The sequence below is a fragment of the Falco cherrug genome, chromosome 9 (genome assembly GCF_023634085.1).
Source record: "Falco cherrug isolate bFalChe1 chromosome 9, bFalChe1.pri, whole genome shotgun sequence".
Lineage (NCBI taxonomy): Eukaryota > Metazoa > Chordata > Aves > Falconiformes > Falconidae > Falco > Falco cherrug.
The window spans coordinates 3,398,375-3,418,248 of NC_073705.1; the positions used below are offsets into that span (position 1 = coordinate 3,398,375).

General features: G+C 39.7%; 1 protein-coding gene across 1 annotated transcript in view; it reads right to left on the reverse strand.

Moving 5' to 3' along the window:
* Positions 1–1,446: 1,446 nt before the first annotated feature.
* The window catches only part of TM9SF3 (transmembrane 9 superfamily member 3), a 49,311-nt gene continuing 30,883 nt past the window's right edge, over positions 1,447–19,874 (reverse strand). The window contains exons 9-15 of the mRNA XM_055720589.1: positions 18,415–18,545; positions 9,789–9,928; positions 8,159–8,227; positions 7,918–8,064; positions 7,399–7,482; positions 7,202–7,278; positions 1,447–2,743 (exon numbers count right to left, since the gene is read on the reverse strand). Coding sequence (XP_055576564.1) covers positions 2,676–2,743; positions 7,202–7,278; positions 7,399–7,482; positions 7,918–8,064; positions 8,159–8,227; positions 9,789–9,928; positions 18,415–18,545 — 716 coding nt within the window. The 3' untranslated portion in view covers positions 1,447–2,675. The remainder of the gene's footprint in view (positions 2,744–7,201; positions 7,279–7,398; positions 7,483–7,917; positions 8,065–8,158; positions 8,228–9,788; positions 9,929–18,414; positions 18,546–19,874) is intronic.

Sequence of the window (19,874 nt, forward strand, 5' to 3'; positions counted from 1 at the left end):
AATGTCAATTATTTAAACACAGTACTTCTCCAGAGGAACGTGCTTGCAGAAAAGCAATGCCTGTGCAGTAAGTATCTTTTCAATGTCACTTTAAAAGCTATACAATACTACCTGGATATGCAAAAGCTAATAATGCCAGAGGATAGAGAAAGCAAATAGGCAGCCCACCATTCTGTGGCATTAAAAAGTGATTAAATGAAATTCACAAACGGTTTAGTGACATTTCTGAAAGACTAATCACATAGCAGTGCTCTAAATAGAGAAACAGACCCATTATCAAAATACTCCCTTTAAAAAACTTGTATCTCGGTGGAGTACTTAATGTATTTATTGTGTGGAGATAATGGCTTCTCACTTCAGGTTTAGAAGAACATGGGTGAAAAGAGGGCTTCCTACCGTTGCACGCACTAGCAAGAACTGGTACAAAACCCATCTTTGCTTTAAGTCTCCATGTTTTGGAACAAAGGAAAACGAGCTGTTGACCCAGTTTGTAAGCTCATCTTAAAATCAGCCTGTGCTTTTAAAAAAAAAAAATATCTGTTAAACAGCAGAGTGTTCAGCTACAGGCACCAACCATTCACTTGAAGCAAAACTTAATTATTTTCTGACAGATTGGTTAAAATTGGCCAGGGAAATCAGAGCTGAAAGCTCAGATACTTTTCATAAGCCATACACAGCAAGATGCGCTGCTTCTCGCTGTTACCTAACAGTTCAGCTCCCCCAGCCTCCAACCCAACCCTGCCAAAGCACGGTTGTTTCTCACTGTGGCCACTGTATTATCAGTACTTTTTATATAGAGACAATACAGTGCTAATCAATAAAAACACTTTGCTCATTGTTTTACATTCTGGAAGTTCCCTTCTCCATGGCAGATGCTCTATTTCAAACAGCCACACTGAGGAAAACATCCCTATGTGGCAGATGCCTAGGAAAAAAAAATAAAAAAAAAAAAAAAAAAATCAAGCCAACCAGCTCTCGTATCTGTCACAAACACATTCAGGCTATTTCTAGCTAAATACAGTGCATAATTAACAGTCATCTTAGAAACTTAACCTTTATTTGCCCATTTATTTCAGTCCACGCTTACCCCCACTTTTCTCAGTACACTAGTTGGATCACAAAACAGACTTCTCCACAAACAGTTCAGCCAAGAAGAATCTTTTGGGGCTGGTCATCCACTTTGGAGCTGTACTGTACAATGCAGTTGTTAGCAAATTCTGAATTCAAAGCATGGGGCTTTGATATTTGAAAACCACATTAATATTGTGTACAGAAACCAGCGTTCAGCAGTATTGCCTTTTCAAACATCTTCAGTTGCAAACTCATCTATTTTCAGAGTCAGAACATTTTTGTCTGAAAAGTTTATTTTAGTTCTCTGAACACTCTAAAGCAACGGTGCTTTTTGATGTTACACAAGTGTCCAGATAGGATTAACAAAAATGAAAATGTTCTAAATTACAAATTTAATTCCTGTAAGAGCTTGAGAAAGGAAATAGAACAGAAAAGCATGACATACACACATTGTGAAGAAACCCCAACTTTTCATGCAATGGCAGGCAAGATGTAAAAAGCCACCCAAATTCACACATTTTTACACCGAATCATCAGAAAAGTACTCTGTAGTAAATCTGTACATCCAAATACATTTGGGATCTACACCTAAGTTACATTATTTAATGTTTATATACACTTATTACCCCTTGTATAATGTCTAAAGGAAAATCTTCATTCAAACCCAAACCAAAAAAAAAAAACCCCAAGAAAAAAAAAACAAAAAAAACCAAAAAACAAAAAACCAAGACTAACTTGGAAAAAAGGAGAATCACTTTAGACATTCAGTTAAAATGTTGGGTTTTGTTTTAATCTACACTTCAAAGTGTTTATTAAAAAACCAAACAGTCCTCCCCATTTAACATTTTGCTTTCTAACTGTACAGTAAATTGCATTGCAGAGAACACATCCCGTCTTTAGACTGTATTTTCTTTGGATGGATTTAACATGTAGCTGGATATTATTTTAAAGATAAATAAAGGGAAGTTGGTCCAACTAGAACAATAGCTGATATATTACATGCATATGGGTTTTTTATATATTTTTAAATTATTTTTTAAACAAATGAGTGTAGGGTATAGTTGATATTGCAAATAAACCAAAAAGCACCTGGAGTCAAAATATAAAACATACCTCCTTATCCTGGCAATGGCAGTAAAAATCAGAAGAGTAATCTTTCTGGAACCGCATTTTTACATAATTTAGAAATGTTAAGTACCAGGAAGACTACTAATCAAGTAGTTTTAGCAGCCAAGTTTCCCTCTTTTTATTGAATGGAACAAATGCTTTAAATAAACCGTTTGTCCTCTTCACTGAAGAGAGCTAGCCTATTCATCTTTAATGAGCTAGGTTTTTTGTTTTTTTGTGGGTTTTTTTGGGGAAGATTAGCCACGTACTGTAGTAATGCCTACTGCATATAATCCAAGCATTTGCTGTGAACAGTTGGAGAAAGCAGTCAGTAAGAACCTAGGATCAATGAAATAGATGTTACTTTAAGCCATCCACAAAATGGAGACCTATATAGTGCCCAGTGTTAAAACCCCAATCTCTTCTCGCGCTTTATGTTGTGCAAGTTCATCCCCATGAAAACAGGAGCTGATCCATAGTTCAATTTTCTTATTTCCTTAGTCAATTTTCACATTAGTGTAGATTTTACGAACAAAGGCACTTGTTCCCATGTAACCAATAGCTCCTGCAAAATAAACCAAAAACATTGAATATGTTAGAGCTGATCATCAAAATAAGGCAGCAATATAACACACGCTTAAACAGAGAAGCCGCATAAAGGATGCATTCTGCACACAGAAAATTATTTACCTGCAATACTTGTTCTCAATCTCTAATTATCCGTGCTCCCAGTGCACGCCTGGCAAGAGCTCCCCTAGTCTAGCAATCTAAATCCATTAAGCCATCTTACCAAGAGGCCATGCTCACTTGGCCTCGATAAATATAGCAGCCCCCCTACTGCTGCCAATAACCGGGTCCCTTTTTCTGAATGGAGGGTAAAAAAACATACAATCACCCACTCTGCAGGGAAGGTGGATGGGAGGGCGGGATTTTATTATAAGTTACATGCCTTCTGGATGAGTGTTGTATTGGCAGATGGCTTTTTCCTTCCCACAAGGCACAAATAATAATCCCCATCCCAGGAGTCTTAAACTCCAAGGAGGTCTGTACAAAGAGATTAAACTAGTAGCAGTTAGTAGTTAAAGGAAATTGCAACCCATGGTTTTCAAATTAGTAAGAGTCATGAGCAGAGTATGCATTGTCACAGCAGTAACAAAAGAACAGGTCACTGGGTTTTTGATAGGGGCAACAGTCTGTGCTGAACCCAAAATACTGCAGGACTCAGGACATCTAGAAAAATGACAGAAATGCACTGGACCAAGACTGCATCTCAGAGAGAGGTTCAGCAACCTGCCTGGTCCAACCCAGAACCTCAGGTTTGCCAGGCTCGGTAAATACTGCGGCCTTACTGTCTACAGGGAGTGTCTTCAGCTCTTCCAAGCAAGGTGATTGCAAGTCTGCCTTGTGGAAGTCAGTCTGGCTAATTCTCAGGTTACAATTGAAGTTGAAAATCGAGCAAGAATTAGAGACAACTGCTGTCAGACTGCCAGAATAACACATCACAAAATATGGGCAGGAGAGAGAAGTCAGGGCCTGTAGCTCACTACAGAGAAGAGAACTCCTGATATCAAATGTTTGGATGTGCAATAAAGAAAGGACTCTAAACAGAAAAGGTATTTTTTCTTCCCTGAAGCAATACAGAAAAGCCCAGAACAAAGCGGTGATCTGGGATGCACCAGACTTGAACAATTGTGTTAAATACAAAAGCCTAACCAACACTACAAGTTTTCTGCCTAAAAGTCATCTTCCAGTAAAAATACGAAGGTTTTTTTGCCTTTAGGAATTACAGGCTGTACAGACCTGCAGCTAGCATTGCTGACCACAAATTTATTTGGAACCTGGAGAGTTCTTTATATCCTGGGGACTAATTGGATAATTCATGAGGTCATCCATTAAACCCACACAAAATTTTGGGTTTTAGATCCTCAAAAGTCCAGCATTCATAACTAACCTGGAAACCTGCACAAGGCAAAACTGACACACTGTTCCAATGCTACCGGAGTGGTAAAGAGCCTGTGGAGTCAGCCTCTGTGCTGCAGAGCATTTCAAGCTCTACAAACATCATGACAACCATTCCACTGGCCAGTAAATGAGGGATTTGCGTTACCAACCTGGACAAAGTAGAGCTCAATTAAAACAAACCGAGCACACGCAAGATCAGGTTGCTGCTTGCAAACACAAAGCGTGCTGAGGGCACAGCAGGGGGCCTTGGCAGTTCAAGGCGTGGCCAGTACCACGTACGGACAGACCTGAGCACAGGCTGTGCACAGGTGATGTGAGCTTGGAGCCGTACAGGAGCACATGCAGATTCTTCTGTAGCCTGTCAAGAAACTCATCTTCTGCCTTATGTGGTAAATGGACAAAGTAATGGCACTAGGCACCTGTTTTCTGCCTGTTGAAGCAGGCACTGCCAACAGATCCAACGCCCACTTCAGTTGCTAAACCCAGATGCATTCCAGAACTTGTTCTTTGAGGGTTTCTCTTGTGATGTGGTTCCAGATATCACAGAGATTTGGGAGAACAAAGCATTAGTTGTGCTTCATTTGGGATCTAGAGAACGTGTGCATGAGATGGAGGCGAGGGGGAGGAGTGGAGAGCAGCAGTTGCGTGAGACCAGAAGCTCTCAACCCCACAAACAAATCATAACCTACTCTGAATCACTGGAGCCCTATCCATGAAGGCCACTAATGGCCAATACCGAAGGCAGGGGTTAAGCCTCATGGTTACTTCACAGGCACCGAATAAAACATGGGGCAGGGAGAGGGAAAACCCTAACAATCACAACTAAAGGATGTCCTCCTGAAACAAATGCAGGATACTTGGCTCATTTGAATAGAAAAGTCCATACTAAAGGGAATAATGTTATTAATTTATTAAACACCGTCTCAGATGATATTCATAACTTGGTCATGGCCTATATAGGTTTATAGACTGCAAGCACATTTCAGCAGGACAACAAGCTTTTAAACAGAGAAAAATTTGAATAGTGAGAAAGAGCAATCATAAAACAGAAGATTAATTCCTATTACTTCAAGCCAATAAACACTACAGCTGTGACGTCATAAGCACAGAGGTTTTTTTAAGAAGCCCTTCAACCATACTTAACAGTCTTTATCTGGATGCTGAAGTGTGGTATTGTAGGAGGTCCTTCTGCACTACCTAGCTCCTAAACCATCCACTGAGCTGGGAAGTACATTTTAATCTTTTCTGTCACCGAGAGGAAAACACGAGGAGCTCAAAAGGTTTGGAAGTTCTCATGGGCTCCCTACGGTCCAGTCCCAAAACTGAGATGCTCTGCAGAGGGCAGCAGACTTTGTGGATCAAAGCATCCCACTACATGTGGGATCTGAGTTCAACTAGGCGTTGTCAGGGGCACTAAAACCAGAGCTGGACGATATAAGCCTCCAGAGAGTTTCCCTGCGACTGCTTTGGACCCTAACTAGTGTGTCTCATATCCAGCTGTGTGATACTGAACACGTTCATACACACAAGCCTCCACAGCAGCTCTACACACTTTTCACAGGAGATGTACAGTCAGTAGCACAATTCTTTAACACAAATGTCTTTGTTAGACCTCAATGGCAGCAAGTTCCCTACACAAATGCTTTTTGTCAGGGGATCTTCCCCCCCCCCCCCAAAAAAAAAAAGGGGAGTTTGCAGTAAAAAGGAATCTCACAGCTTCTCTTCTAACACACTTAAAAAGACAAAAAGAAATCTCAATAGAGCTGTAGAAATAAAGTTTAATGTATTTTCTGATTTTGAGTAAGTTCAAATTTTACTCTAGTATTCCATCAAGTAGTGTCTTACCATTACAAGAAAGCATTTGACAATCTTTCTTTTCCATGTTTTAAAAAACATTTTAATTACAGAAACTGGTGGGCAAGTTTGGCTTCTGCATCACAGATATTTTAATCAATACCAGCCTGAGCACTTTAAAAAGATTAGAGCTGAAAAGTATAAGCCTATTAAAGAAAAAAAAACGGCTGCAAGACTGCCAGAACAGCAGGAAAGTCTTGTACCATGCCAAGAACCTGATGAAGCAAGATCAGATTGCATGAGAGCGAAAGGGGACAGGTACTCAGCAGTTAAGAGATTATTTCCCTCCCCTTTTTATAAAGCATTGTGAAATTACCCTCCCTCTTGGGATATCAGGAAATGTATACTTTACAGAAGGTAAGTTCCCGTAAGACATCGTGTGTCTCAAATACCTAGCTCAAAGAACTCCTTCCACTGGAGTCTATAGGACTATTGATTCACTGCTAAGAAAGAAAGTATTAAATAAGAATCTCACACTAAAAAGGAAACACCACCATAGAAAAGTGCAAAAGAACCAAGTAGCACTTTCAGAAAGTCATTAAGCAAGGGACAAAAATAAAGCTAACAGATCAACAAGTGTATTTGACTTTATCAGATGACCTCCATGCCAAACCCCTGGCGTTTTCTCTAAACATCTGTCAAAACACTATCTTAAAAAGCAATGAAATCCAGCCGCACACAGGAGCATCCTGTGCTCTCCTCACCTGTGAATATTCCAATACTTATTTCTCAAATTTTACCCTGACATTTCAGCCCTTTCTGTCCTGGTCACCCTCATACATACATGCCACAAGATACAGATGGTAGTGTCATCAGTATTGTGATACCACTGATGCCTCCATGGGTGTGCCTAGCTCCTTGTCTTGGGGCAACAGTAAAAATTCCAAAACAAAACAATAGTGTGGACTCAATTTAGAATTTCTTTTACAGAATTTCTTGCCCAACAATGAATCTTTCAAGCTTGCACTGAGGGTGAAAAATCTCTACAAAGCACCTGAATTATCTTCCCATCAGAAAAGAAATCTCCTGTATTAGGTAGGAATCAAGTATACACAGAGAACTCTGAGATTCTTTTTAAAGATTGAAAACTTTTGTGACCAGATCTTGCAGGCATACACACTCCACCACCAAAACCACAGAACTAAAATCAGAAACCTGACAGTCTGAAAAATGCTGATAGAAAACTGTCAATACATTTGAAACTTACCACACATTATTCCCAAAGCTGTGCTAAATACTGCCATATAACCAAAGTAAAATGATGTTTGAAACAAGCCATACATCCTGAAAAAGACAGACAGGCATTTATGTTAGGTATTTTCCCCAGTTTTTATCAATAAACTTGTTTGGCAATACAGTAATCTGATATTCAAACAGGAAAACTACCGCCAAATTACCACTTACTTTGTCTTGAAAAAGTAGTAGTAAAAGGAGTACATGTAAACATAAATCGCAGTTGATGCCGCAGAAAGAAAGCTTGTCCATTGCCTGAAAGTAAGCACACACATCCATCACGTATCTAACCAAAAGGCTTCCCAAGATGCAGAATATGCTGAAACCTGACCCTGAATGTGTACAAATAAGTACTGGTTCTACAGGCTTATTTAACAAAATCTACATGTTGTCTGCTATAAAACTGACAGAAGTTTCTACGGCAACAGCTACCACTGATACCAAGTGATGATCCTTCTTCATACTCCTGCAAGCCTTGACATACTTTTCTCTATACATACACAGATGCATACACAGATGCACATACACACAGAAAGCTCCTGTACAAAAAAGATCCAGTAAATGTTTTCATTCCCTACAGCTAAAATCTGGACATGGACACTTTGAAAAGACCCATCTAGACTGAAGAAACATTACTTTTCTATGAAACTCTCACAATCTGGTTAACTATGCAAATAACGCAATACTTACCACCTGTAATCCTCTGCATTTAGCAGGAAATAAGTACAAACGATAGTCACACAAACTGTCACAATGCAGAGGATAACCAGAACCAGCATCATAAAGCCATAAACATAGTAGATCTTGTAAGCCCAGAATGAAGTAAAAATGAAATACCTGAAGAAAGTAAGCAAGATATGCAGGTGATACTGTAATTGAACTTAAACTACTATAATTTTTAATCAAACTGGCAAACAGCTGACATACTCACATTTCAATAAAAATGGATCCAAAAGGGAGGATTCCACCTAGGCAAACAATAACAGCTGGTTCCATGAACCTGGAAGATATTGAGATTAGTTTAGGGACAATGTTAATCTTTCATTTATAAGCATGTGAAGACACAGATAATTAACATAGCACAGAAAATTATTTAAAAGGCATGCCAACAAGAGCACTTCTGTCTCATACCAGCATATCCCAAAGAAGATTCCCCCAAAGACATCATGTGTACGGACACAAGGAGCAGTTATTCTTGGGGAAAGCTGAAACAAACCGTAAGGCTCATGTCTATCACCTGCAGGCATAAGGGCAGGCATCTAACCAGCCTTACAGGCTACAGAAAGAAGCTCTCTTGCCCAAAAAGGGCCCAGGCAATCGAGCCCGTAACATCCACTAGCCTTGAATGCAGGCAGTGAAAACTCAGTGCTGCTGGGGGCTACAAACACAGCAAAGAGTGCAAAGAAAGTTTTGCAGGGTAACGGTTATAGAATTAAGAACCAGTATTTATTTTTAACGCTATACTGAGTCATCAGCGTATGGCCAAAAATGGAATCTCGGCCAGCTACCTGTAGATGATTCTGTCACTTACTAAAGGTGACCTCTGTGTAGTACTTGCAACGATGCTGAATCTAGCTAGTAACCAGTGATTTAATTTGCAGCTTCTTTTATTATTTATAGGCAGACTTGTCTAAGTTGACAGCGTGCAATTTCATCACCTTCAAGCGAAGTATCTTATTTCTTTCTAGCTGTCATGCTGATCCAGAAAAATCCATCAGATTCCCAAGATACAGGTCACAATATAAATCAAATCCTAGCATCTGAATTGCACAACCCACCACTAACAAGACAGTAAGTGTGCAGCACTTCCTGGATATCACGGGTGTACACGATTCAGTGCCCCGTTCACTTAGTTCCATTCCTCTGAACAGGGAAAGCAAGAAAAATCTATTAAAAAAAAATCCTCTGAGAATATTTTCATTTCCATAGCTTGCTGCTTCCATCTCAGAATTAAATTAATAGGAAAAAGTGACTGCATTCATGATTTTCCAAAAACCTAAGTCTAAGCTAGGCACCCTTCTACATTCACTTCAAAAATAATAAATGCTCATTCGCAATTCAAACCATATACCTGGAATATTTTAGGCTCTGCGCCATCAACAAAAGCACAGAATTGGGAACAGCACTGCAAGCTTCTCTCCACCATCACCCTGCAAATACATCGCAGCTTGTACTAGGAGACCATTAACCAGAGTAGTTCTGCCTCCAAGGCACATTCAATCCTAAATCTGTAAGAGGCATTAACTAAAGAGGAATTGTTTTGTTTCCAGATTCCTATACAAGAACTGTGTTGGGACCATCCCTTTTACATAAGAGACTAAAGAACATTTCAGGCGAAATGTGAATCAGTGATACAGGAGTAAAATCTGCTACAACTATTAACCACGGTATTTTAATTCATCACAAAAATCACATTAATGAAATGTCAGTACAGCTGTTCTTCTAGGCACAATTCCATTTAAATAAAGTTATTCCAGAAAAACCTTTAATGATCACACCTGAAAAGTCATTTTAAATGTACTGAAGTTAACATTCTAGTTAACATTCATGCTTGTCTTTACCATTTTTTCTCTGGTATGGGACGAGGCACTGCATTGACACGACATGGAAAATTAGGCTGTCCTGACAGATTTCGGCCAAGAATCGTACCAACAAGGTTCAATGGAAGAATGACAAAGAAACAGATACAGCACACTGCCACCTGTAAGCAAAAGATAAAATAGTAATTAAAAAAACCAAACAGGTATAGGATGACAAAAGAAGATAACAACCCACTCAGTATGTATCAGTCCTTAGTAGGTATTGCTGTAGAATCATAATCCTAGTTATTAAGCATTAGTTAACATACCTCTATTTTATCAAATGGAAGTATGTATTTCCCAAGAAACTTCCTAATAAACATTATGACTTATATTTCTTGCGTCAGTTGAGAGACGAGAACCACTACAGATTTCTTTTTACTGTTTTCATCTAATAATTATTATAGCTCAGTACATTGCATAGGAAAGAAATTGAAATATTCATGGTACTTCACCATGGAAAATTTCATCAGCTTCTCTTAAACTTTTACAGAGTATGCTGTTCCTAGAAGTGAACGCCTAGCTGTAGTTCTACACAAAATTACAACTGCTGGGTGCAAAATTTTTAATCCAATCCAAAAAAGAAACCCAAACAAGAACTGCAAAGCCAGAACAGCCAGAATGCTACCGATCAAAATTTTGGGTTCAATTTTCTCCACTTTCCACCGACCAGGTAATTAAGAATACAGACTGCCAAAGACACAACTGATGACTGGTAGGCACAGGTACACAGTTCAGAAGCACAAGGGCCCTACTTACATACAGAGATTAGGTTTATGCATAATGCAGCAAAGTCAAGTCAATGTTCCAGCTCTTTCCAATGGAACAGCCTCCCTAAAACTTTACCTTGAATCATCTTTTTTTTCCAGTATATGTATGTAGCTCTAAATTTTGCTGTTCCTTGAAGGCAACATATTTTTATCTTCCAAAACAGGAACATTTGAAGTGTTTAGCAAGACATTCTCTACTTGGAACTCTTTAGCACCAAATTAATTAGCATTACATGGTTTAACTTTTTGATATTGATAATTAAAGACAGAACAGTTGCCTGTAATGCAATAACCACAGTTCTGAATACTGACCCTGTGACCTTCTCTATGCAAACAAATGAAAATACTGACTTTTAAAAGCACTGTTGCCTGAGACTCTGTGTACACCCTGGTGCCTCCTGAGCAAGGAAGCTATATTCGACATTTAAGAAGCAGTTATTCAGGATAAATAAAGGCTGTTCACATATGCTGTATCTACAGAAATCTACTGCAAGGCAGCTGAAAAGCCAGAACTGCTAGGCTTCGTGAGATGAGGAACTGCACTATGTAAGCTCAACGCAGACTTAGCATTAAGTTAATTACATCAGTTCCAGGCAACATTGACAAAAGACAGTGGGTTATCCCTCCGTTACCGACTTGTAGACCAGCACTAGCCTAGGCCAGATGTACATGGAATGGGGGTCCGTTTGGCCAGAGGTAAAATGCCTGGGGCTACATGGAGCAAGCCTTCATGCTTCACAGAAGGGGCGCACCAAACAGGCGGTCCAGAAGCACTGTCCAGACTGCTCTGTGTATCTTTGAGGAGATGTTATTAAAGAATTACATCACGAGCCACTAAATTATAAAGATTCAGTGGTAAATAAGGAAAAGCTAAGTAGTGTTTACACTTGCCAATAATAAAGCAGATTTTACACCTTACATATTTAGTATCTCCCATTTGCCTTCTTCCATTACTTAAAAAAAACCACAGGTAAGCAAGCATAGCATCTTAGGTAGGACACTGAGGTTGCCTAAGAATAAAGTATAGGAGAATGATACAGCTAACTCACTTAATGGATGCAGGTTCTGCCCTTGAAAACTGCTCAGTCTGAAAGAATGAGCAGATGAGAATTTTCAGAGAAAAATGTCAAAAAGCATCAGAAGCATCAAAGAACATAATCTTGAGTGCTACTTTTACTAAGATCCTGACCAAAAAGCCCCAGCTTGTTTGAGGTATAGGAACATCTTGAGATGTTCAAGAATGAAGGCCTGGACAGGATGCAAAGAATTTCCAAGCTGACCATACTGAAACCATTGCCATTTGCAAGAAGAGCTTGCTCTGCCTTTTGCCTGGCAAGGACCTCCCAGTCTGCTGGGTGGTCCCTGTCCACCATGCCTTGTGGTGCTCCGGCAGATGGGTTTCAAACCTGGCTGAGGCAGAACGCTCGCACTGGCAGTGTGACAGGGCATCTGTGCTGCTCATCCAGCCACACTGTCTTTTATGGTACAGTTATCAAGATGTAGCTTCATTTCTTGAGCTTGGAAACAACCCCTAACTGGGGATAATAGTAGGAAGAGAATGCACTGCTTTACTGCAGACACTGTCCAGGAACAGCCTGGGGTTCCAAGCTCACCTGGAACAAAGCTCAGTAGCCTCTAATTGTCCATCTTGCAAAACACATCTACCATAGGGAATCCACAGGGAAATCATACAACCTTGGGCAAGGAACCAAGAAAAAGCCATTCAGGCCTAATTACTAACTAGCTGGCAAACTCCTAGATGAAAAAAGGCAGTCAGTAGCATTTCAGTTCTAGTGACACCAACCAACAGCTGAATGACTTCAAATCAGGTGGGCAAGGAAAAGGCCCAACTTGTTCCAGCAGGGCTTGGCTGTTATGTTATGAGACTGACTCAGCAGCAGCTTTGAAATCTAGAAGTTTTATCTGCATGTAACAATCTGAGACAGCCCAGATTCCTTGAATAATGGCATCAGTAAGCACTGCCAACCTGTCCGCAGTACACTTGTAATCAGCATCTGTCAGAAAATCTGAGTGGTTTCATTACCAGATCAGTCAAAGCATGACTGATAACGGTGCAACATCTTCCATTCTATTAACCACCTGGCTGAAAACTGAACTGATCTCAGACAGAACAGCTAGCTTCTTCAGTGAGATCTAGTAAGCAGCGTTAGGTAAAGTCAACATTTTGTTAAACAAACTGTCTTAATGCTATGCTGAGGACAGCTGTATTGAAGTACATTTTTTTTGTTTTTTCCTGGAGCTATTCAGGAGTCTAAAAGCTACCTGAGATGATTCTGCAGTGCAAAGGAGGCCCAACTAAGCAAGCAAGGATGGACCATAGTGCAGGCTCAGGAACGCCTCCCACTTCCACCTGGATCTGATAAGCTGCCCAAGCTGGTAAAACTGTTCTGTTCTGCCTTCTGAGATAACCTCACCCTGGTGACGCCAACCTGATGGTCTTATTAGTAGGGTGACCAACACAACTGGTACTGGTTAGAACCAGCACACACTGTGCTGACTTCAGCAGAATCTTCTGTCTTGCTTTCACTTGCTGGCTGACTCCAAGGTAGTCTGCCTGCTTGGACTGATGTTTGCTGCAAATAGCTTTCTTCATTCTTGGCAGTAATAGCCTACTCTGGCTGTGAGAGATGACTAAAGATTAATCAGCTTTTCCAGCTTCTGCCTCTTCAGGCATGTTCTTAAATTTCAGTTCTGAGGTGAGGTGAAGACACTGCCTCCCTCCCAAGCTGAACAGGTAGTGCCTGGCGCCGCTGATGGCAAGGGCAGTGATGATCTAAACCTAGAGTTTAAACCCAAAATGAAGCAAACACAGGGCACTGGGGTACACAAGCGTCTTAACTGAAAAAGGGATGAAGTTACGAGTTTTCTGCCTCAAATGTTTCAGAGAATGAGATCATAATGGTGAAAGCAGCTTAGGCACCTACTGGCCTCCATTTCACCATCACAAATGCCAAGAGGTAACGAAGGCAGGATCAACACAGGTATGTGCTCTGCCCTCCTACAGAAGCACCGCCCTACAGAGGTTACTGGTGACGTACTACAAATCCCAAGCCCTTGTAACAGCTGTTGCGTGGCAGGCTGAGATAAGAAAGTTAGGTCTTGGTGAGCCTTGTAAGTATTACTGTAGCATCAACCAAGAGAAATTCAGAAAACAGTTTTAGGCACCACTTCAGAAAACACAAATTATACAAACAGGCAGATTACTACACCTATAAACCCAGTTTTCAATCAAGCAAACAAGCACACATTCTCCATCATCCGTATTACTGACGACAAATTACAAGTTTTGCTACCAAGCCAGTACATTAAATCATACCTATTTCATTTTGACCGTTGCATTTTTGTTATACAAAATATCTTATTTATACATGAGCATCTGATTTAGTTTGTGGGTTTTAGTTGCCGCAGAAGAGACTGTCAACCTCACCAAGACTGCACTCTTTCCAACCCCTTTCTGGTTTGTTTTGATGGGAAAAAAATATTCCACTGCCCTTGACTGAACGTGTAGAATTCAGTTTTCCTTATTTGAAAGGAAACATTGTCAAGAGGGATATAATTTATGTTCTAGTGCCATGTGTTTCATATTTTCTGACAACTGTAGATTAAACTTCATTCAAAGGTGATAATTAAAATTTTTATGAGCATATCTAATATTGAACAGCTACTGGCAGGCTATGGTGCCTTGACTGCTTAATGCACAAGGGAGAAAAGCAATAAAAATTAACTGTCAAAGCAGCAGCTTGATCTTTCCTGTCAGCTACCAAAACTGCACACTCAGTCATGAGGCTCTCCCCCCTGCAGAGAGGTTACCGAATCTGTACAGTGACACTTTCCTGCACATCATCAGGCCAAACATTATAAAGAACAAGAAAAGAATAGAAGGCTTCAAAATAAAGTGTTATTCAATTGATTGCAACTAAGTAGTTAATCTAGGGTACTGCTTTGGGTGATCAAGTGAACTGCTGAAAATTTAGGCTATTTTCAGCAAAAATGAGGGTTTTGACCAAGGGTTCCACAGTCACTTCCAAGCAATCTAAGAAAGCACACAGCTGAATATATATTTAACTAGATTTTTTTTATTTTTAGCCAGGTGTATTTCCTTTTCTAGTTCAAGGCATGAAAACCTTTGGCACTACCAGATCCTCCTCCTTCAGTGGCAGCCAATACTCACATCAAATTAAAGCTGTCAGGGATGGCTGCAGCCTGGATTAAGCTATCTGTTGGAGGAAACACTTTTTTCTAGTTTAAACAAGGTATAAAATATGCAAACACTAGGGTCACAATCCCAAGAGAAATTCAGTGTGTGCAACCTTATTTAATTAAATCATTAAAAATGCATAATGGAAACGTTAGCCGCACAGGAACCTAGTGCTCAAAACAAAAAAAAAAAATGGTACATCTTAAACAGTTTAATAGTAGCTGCATGGATTCTGCAGTCAGAATGTTACATCAGTCATAGCAGCCTTAATGGAAATCTTTAAATTATATATTGTGACACAGAACAATGCAAGCAGTCACAACTTAGGAAATCCCAGAATTAAGATGGTCCCTTGAAATTAGATCCTGCTGCATCCCATAGAAATTCTGCATTACTTAGTAAATTATTTCTGCACAGAACTATCACCATGCTCCTCAAACATATATGGATAGGTCACTTGCCATTATTTAAAATTCTTATTGATTGCTCCATGCTCCATTTTCTGCACATAATTCTAACACAACAAAATACTAAGATGATTGATAAATATGCTGAAAAGACAAACAAACATCAACAGAATGTAAGCCAAGGTGTACAACACCTTCAGAACTCCTCTATGTTCACCAGTAACAGGATATAATAAACAAATTACCCAAAAAGATCAAATATGGGCTCCAAAAGAACAAAGAATTTAATAGTACCCACTGCATTTCTATAAAAGTAAAGAGATGAGAGAAAAAAACCCCAGACTTCTGTATCTCCTTAAGATGCTTAGGGAGTTGAAAGCTTTAAACCATTAAGTTTTAAAAAGCTCTCACATTTGAATAAAATCTGTCACATACTTTGTTGCGTTTTGATGGGAAGGGCAGCTGAAAGATATCCCAGGGGAAAGCATAAGCCTTTGTTCAGCCTCACGGTGTACTTCACTACAGAAGGTTTGTCACAGTGTCGGTGAGGTGGCTTGCATGTATACCCAAAGGGCCAAAGACTCAGTCCCAAGAGTGAAGGCTGGTTTCAGAAACAAGCTTTGGATCTTCCCAGTCCCTGCCACATCTTCGAGGAGATCCCAGACATCGTGAATGAGTTATACAAGGGGAGCGAAGCTTTGAAGTGACAGTGAGTTGTATGAAGGTCCTGAGGAGACCAATCCATTTGAGCATTTCAAGACAAAGTGCAGAAAAGCAGACACCCAGGTAGATGAAAGAGGCACCAACTGTGCGTTAGCTCAGATGTCTTAGCTCTGGCACTATCAGCTGCCCTTGCCTACATTCCATAGAAAAACCTGCCCGGAGGAAGGAATTACATCAGAAAGAGGAGACTACCTAGCGGGACACTGGGAAGCAGCAATGCCAAACGGGCAAAGCACAGGATGTCACATTCAAGCATCGTCTCTGAGCGACCTTTTAGCTGAGAGACTTCTTTTCAGTGACTCTGAATCTGCTTTTTCTTTATTTAGAGTAGTCAAGAAGAGGTGGTAATTCTTGCCAGTGATTTAAATCAAGGAGGGTGGTTTCAAGGCATGCCAGGGTAAAGGAAGTAATATCTGTGTTCTAGTACATTTAGATGGTAGAGGTTTTATTTCCCCAATAAAGCAGCAGCAGCAAGTTTGCACTAGAGAATTCTGGAAGCTTCTCTACACTGAAAACCAAGGTGGAAAAACACAAAGGTATCTTACCCATAAAGCCAGAAAGGCTTCCCGGGGACTTCAACCTGAAGCATAACATGGTAATTTCAAACAATTTTCATTTCCTCTACAAACCAGCTTCATTAGTTGATCTGAAGTCATTGGAGCGTTGCTTATTCTGATGAAGTTTCCAATTCATAACCTGCTCCTACTAAAAATCTGCTAACTCCACTGAAGTTTTATTGCCACAGTCATAATGATTCAAACACTTTCATAAAACCTTGAGATCATTAAAATCACTGTGTATAAAGAGTGCTAACATCCTGATTAAGTGACCCCTGAAGATTTATATTCCCATTTGCTTTTAAATGTACATGTTTCCACGATCTTCAAATACAAGTTGAGCAGATTTACAAGAAACTTCAGCACAGGTGGAATTCCCTTCCTTCAGCATTTCTGACCTCCGAAGGGGAATACAAGCGAGAAATGTGATATCATAAATGCTTGCTCAGCAGTAAAACAGAGCCTCTTTGCACATATCAAAGATCAACGTTGTAAATTTTTATGACAGTACTGTATAGGGCTGCTAGCTTAGGGAAGAAAAAGCAATACAATATTCCTTTGGGGCACTGACTGACTAATACAAACATATCCATACGCAGAATTTCAGTCTAATGTCTTGAAGAAGAAAACCAGAAAAATTAAGCAAACACATTCAGCTTGATATCATATTTAGCAGTTTTATAACAACGAATTTAATGTAAAAAGTTGGTATTTGTGCATGCATTGAAAACGCTGCTGATAAGGAGGTGATGAGAACTAGCAACATACATTGAAAGTAATGACTCCTCCATCAGTCAGAAACTACTAAAAGCCTTTGCCTGAAACTGAAAACTGTCTCTCTTTTTATTACCATTTATGATTTCTATCACATTGATTCAGTAAAAATGTGTTCTTAAGAAGTATCTTCAGTCACATACTGAATTTGATTATATCCCAAACAATACAATATATAAGGCAGAACTTGTGATACTAAGCTTCATTTCTTGGTAGATTTAGACTAAGAATAAATCCAAGGCTACTCAAACATGTCTGAATAGACTGAACAATTTAACATTTAACAAAAACTGATACGCAAAGAAGGAAGCTATAAAATGGTAAATCCCAGGATTTGCTACAGATATTGAAAGAAAACAAGCCTTCCGGTATTAAGATGTTTTTTTAAGTTAACAGTGCTACGGCACGAAATTAGGAAAAGCAATTTTATGGTGCATATTTTAAAAAATTTGCCCTCAAGTAATTCCCCTTGCAAGCTTAAACAGAAATTCTGCCAAAATGCCAAGTGATTATTTCTTACATTGTATTCACAGGGTTATTTGAGGTTGCTTGAAAGGGCCGTAACAACAAACAAAATGCTGACAAAAGCCACAAGAAACAAGAAAAGTCATCATGATTAAATGAGAAAGTAATCCAACCAGCATTGTTTCTCAAGTGACACAGTTAATACCCAGACACAAGACTATAACTAGATACTAAATACCAGTTCACAAAGCAAAAACAGTGATTCATTTTCATAAAGCCAGACGTCCTCAGGATGTCTCATCTCATATTGTTGCTTGATCTTTTATTTCCATTTTTTCTGCTTGACTGCAATGATTAGGAAGTAGTTTTCATTTGGGATCTCTTTATATTGCATTTTAGCTTATAACCAGTTTGCATTGGCCATCCAGAAGAAGATTCAAGTTGCTAACTTCTCATGTCATTTTAACAGTAAGCTTAAACACAAAGCAGAAGTGTCATTTCAAGCAGAGAGAAGACCGTTGTTGGCATCCACCAGCTGTTGCTTAAAATGAGTTATACTTGAAGCACCTTAGACCCCTCCCAGAATACATATCTAACTAGGAAGCTAACACTATGATTCACAATTGTATTTAGACTAAAACGCAGTTTCCTGTGCCTACAGTGGTGTTTAAGTTCTCCAGTAAAACGACTCACCATGGTTCCAAAGGGTATAGCTCTTGAAGCATGATAATAGATGGCTATGAAGTTAATGAAGAAGGCAGTTCCACACACCATTGCTGGAATAAGGAAGGCTCCAATGAACATCTGCTTTATCCATCGCCTTCCTGTAAGAAGAAACATTTCAATGGAACTGGTGAGGTACAATGTCTTTGGTTTAAAAAGCTATTGCCAAGCTCTCCAGAATCTAGGTGTTAGACAACTTCTCCCCACAAAAGGTGAAAGTAGTAAGTAACAACATACTACATCAATACATGAGCCAAGAGTCAACTAACATTTTCATGTGATCCTGGCAACTTACAAGATGCAGCACATTAATCAATTCATTAGGCCAGGTAAAAAGACAGGAGAAGGGATACAGCGTGAGAATATTCCAGCTGGAGAACAGCATATGCTGACTAAGCTGCCCAAAGAAACTGGGGTATGAAACATAAGTGTGCATGTAAGCTGCAGATTAGCAGAGTCAGAGAGAGCAGAGCTGGCCCTGCACACAGCCTGCTCACACCCTGAGAACACGGGAGAGCTCAGCTCTGCTCCCGGGACAACAGCACTGCAGCTGCCTTCAGGCAGCACCTGCTCCACGCCGCCTGGACCCAACTATGCTGACTCCATACATTCAGGATGCATTAAGGAACTGGCTATCCCTGGTATAAAGCAAAATTCCACACATTTAACATACAGCAAAATGGAACTCAGGCATCTTCAGCAGCAGCAAAGGTAGAGGGAAAGTAATTTCTAAACCCCAGGCATAATGGGAACCGCAACACTTGTTAGCAGCTATTACTACGTTCAGAGCTCCCTGAGCAGCCCAGAAAAAATCCCTTGAGCGATACTTTAAGAATTGTCACTGTCTGTATTCCCTTTACTTTCGATGCTCTTAAATATAGTCTGTATTTAAATTTAATACACCATAGATGCATCTGTAATATGCACCAAATAAAATAAGTCAGAAAACTAGCATATGCTTTTCAAGACATCGTATGTATTTTCACTACGAGCCAACACAATCAGCATCACATGGTCTGATACATTTATCTGTAAAAAGAAATGCAAATCGCTCAACTATATAGCACAGTACATTTTAGAACAGCAACCCTAATTTACCCAGATCTGTTTTTCTACACATCGCTAGGTTTATATACAAGCCACATGAAAAGAAACCTCTAACCTCCAAACACCATAGATCAGAGTGCATTCTGAGACTGAATACTGACAAGTAGGTTGTGTTAAAAGGACAGATTTTCTTTTGCTAACTTACCAGATTTTTTTTTCCTAAAGCACTATAGAAGAGAAGATAATAGATATATATTAATCTTTTATTGCAGCATAGGGAATGGAGGAAGCTAGTGGACTGCAAGGATGTCATAACTCAGAGGAACCGTGGGGAGCACTTGAAGACAGCCTGTCCAAATCCGTTACATCAATTTTATTGGGCT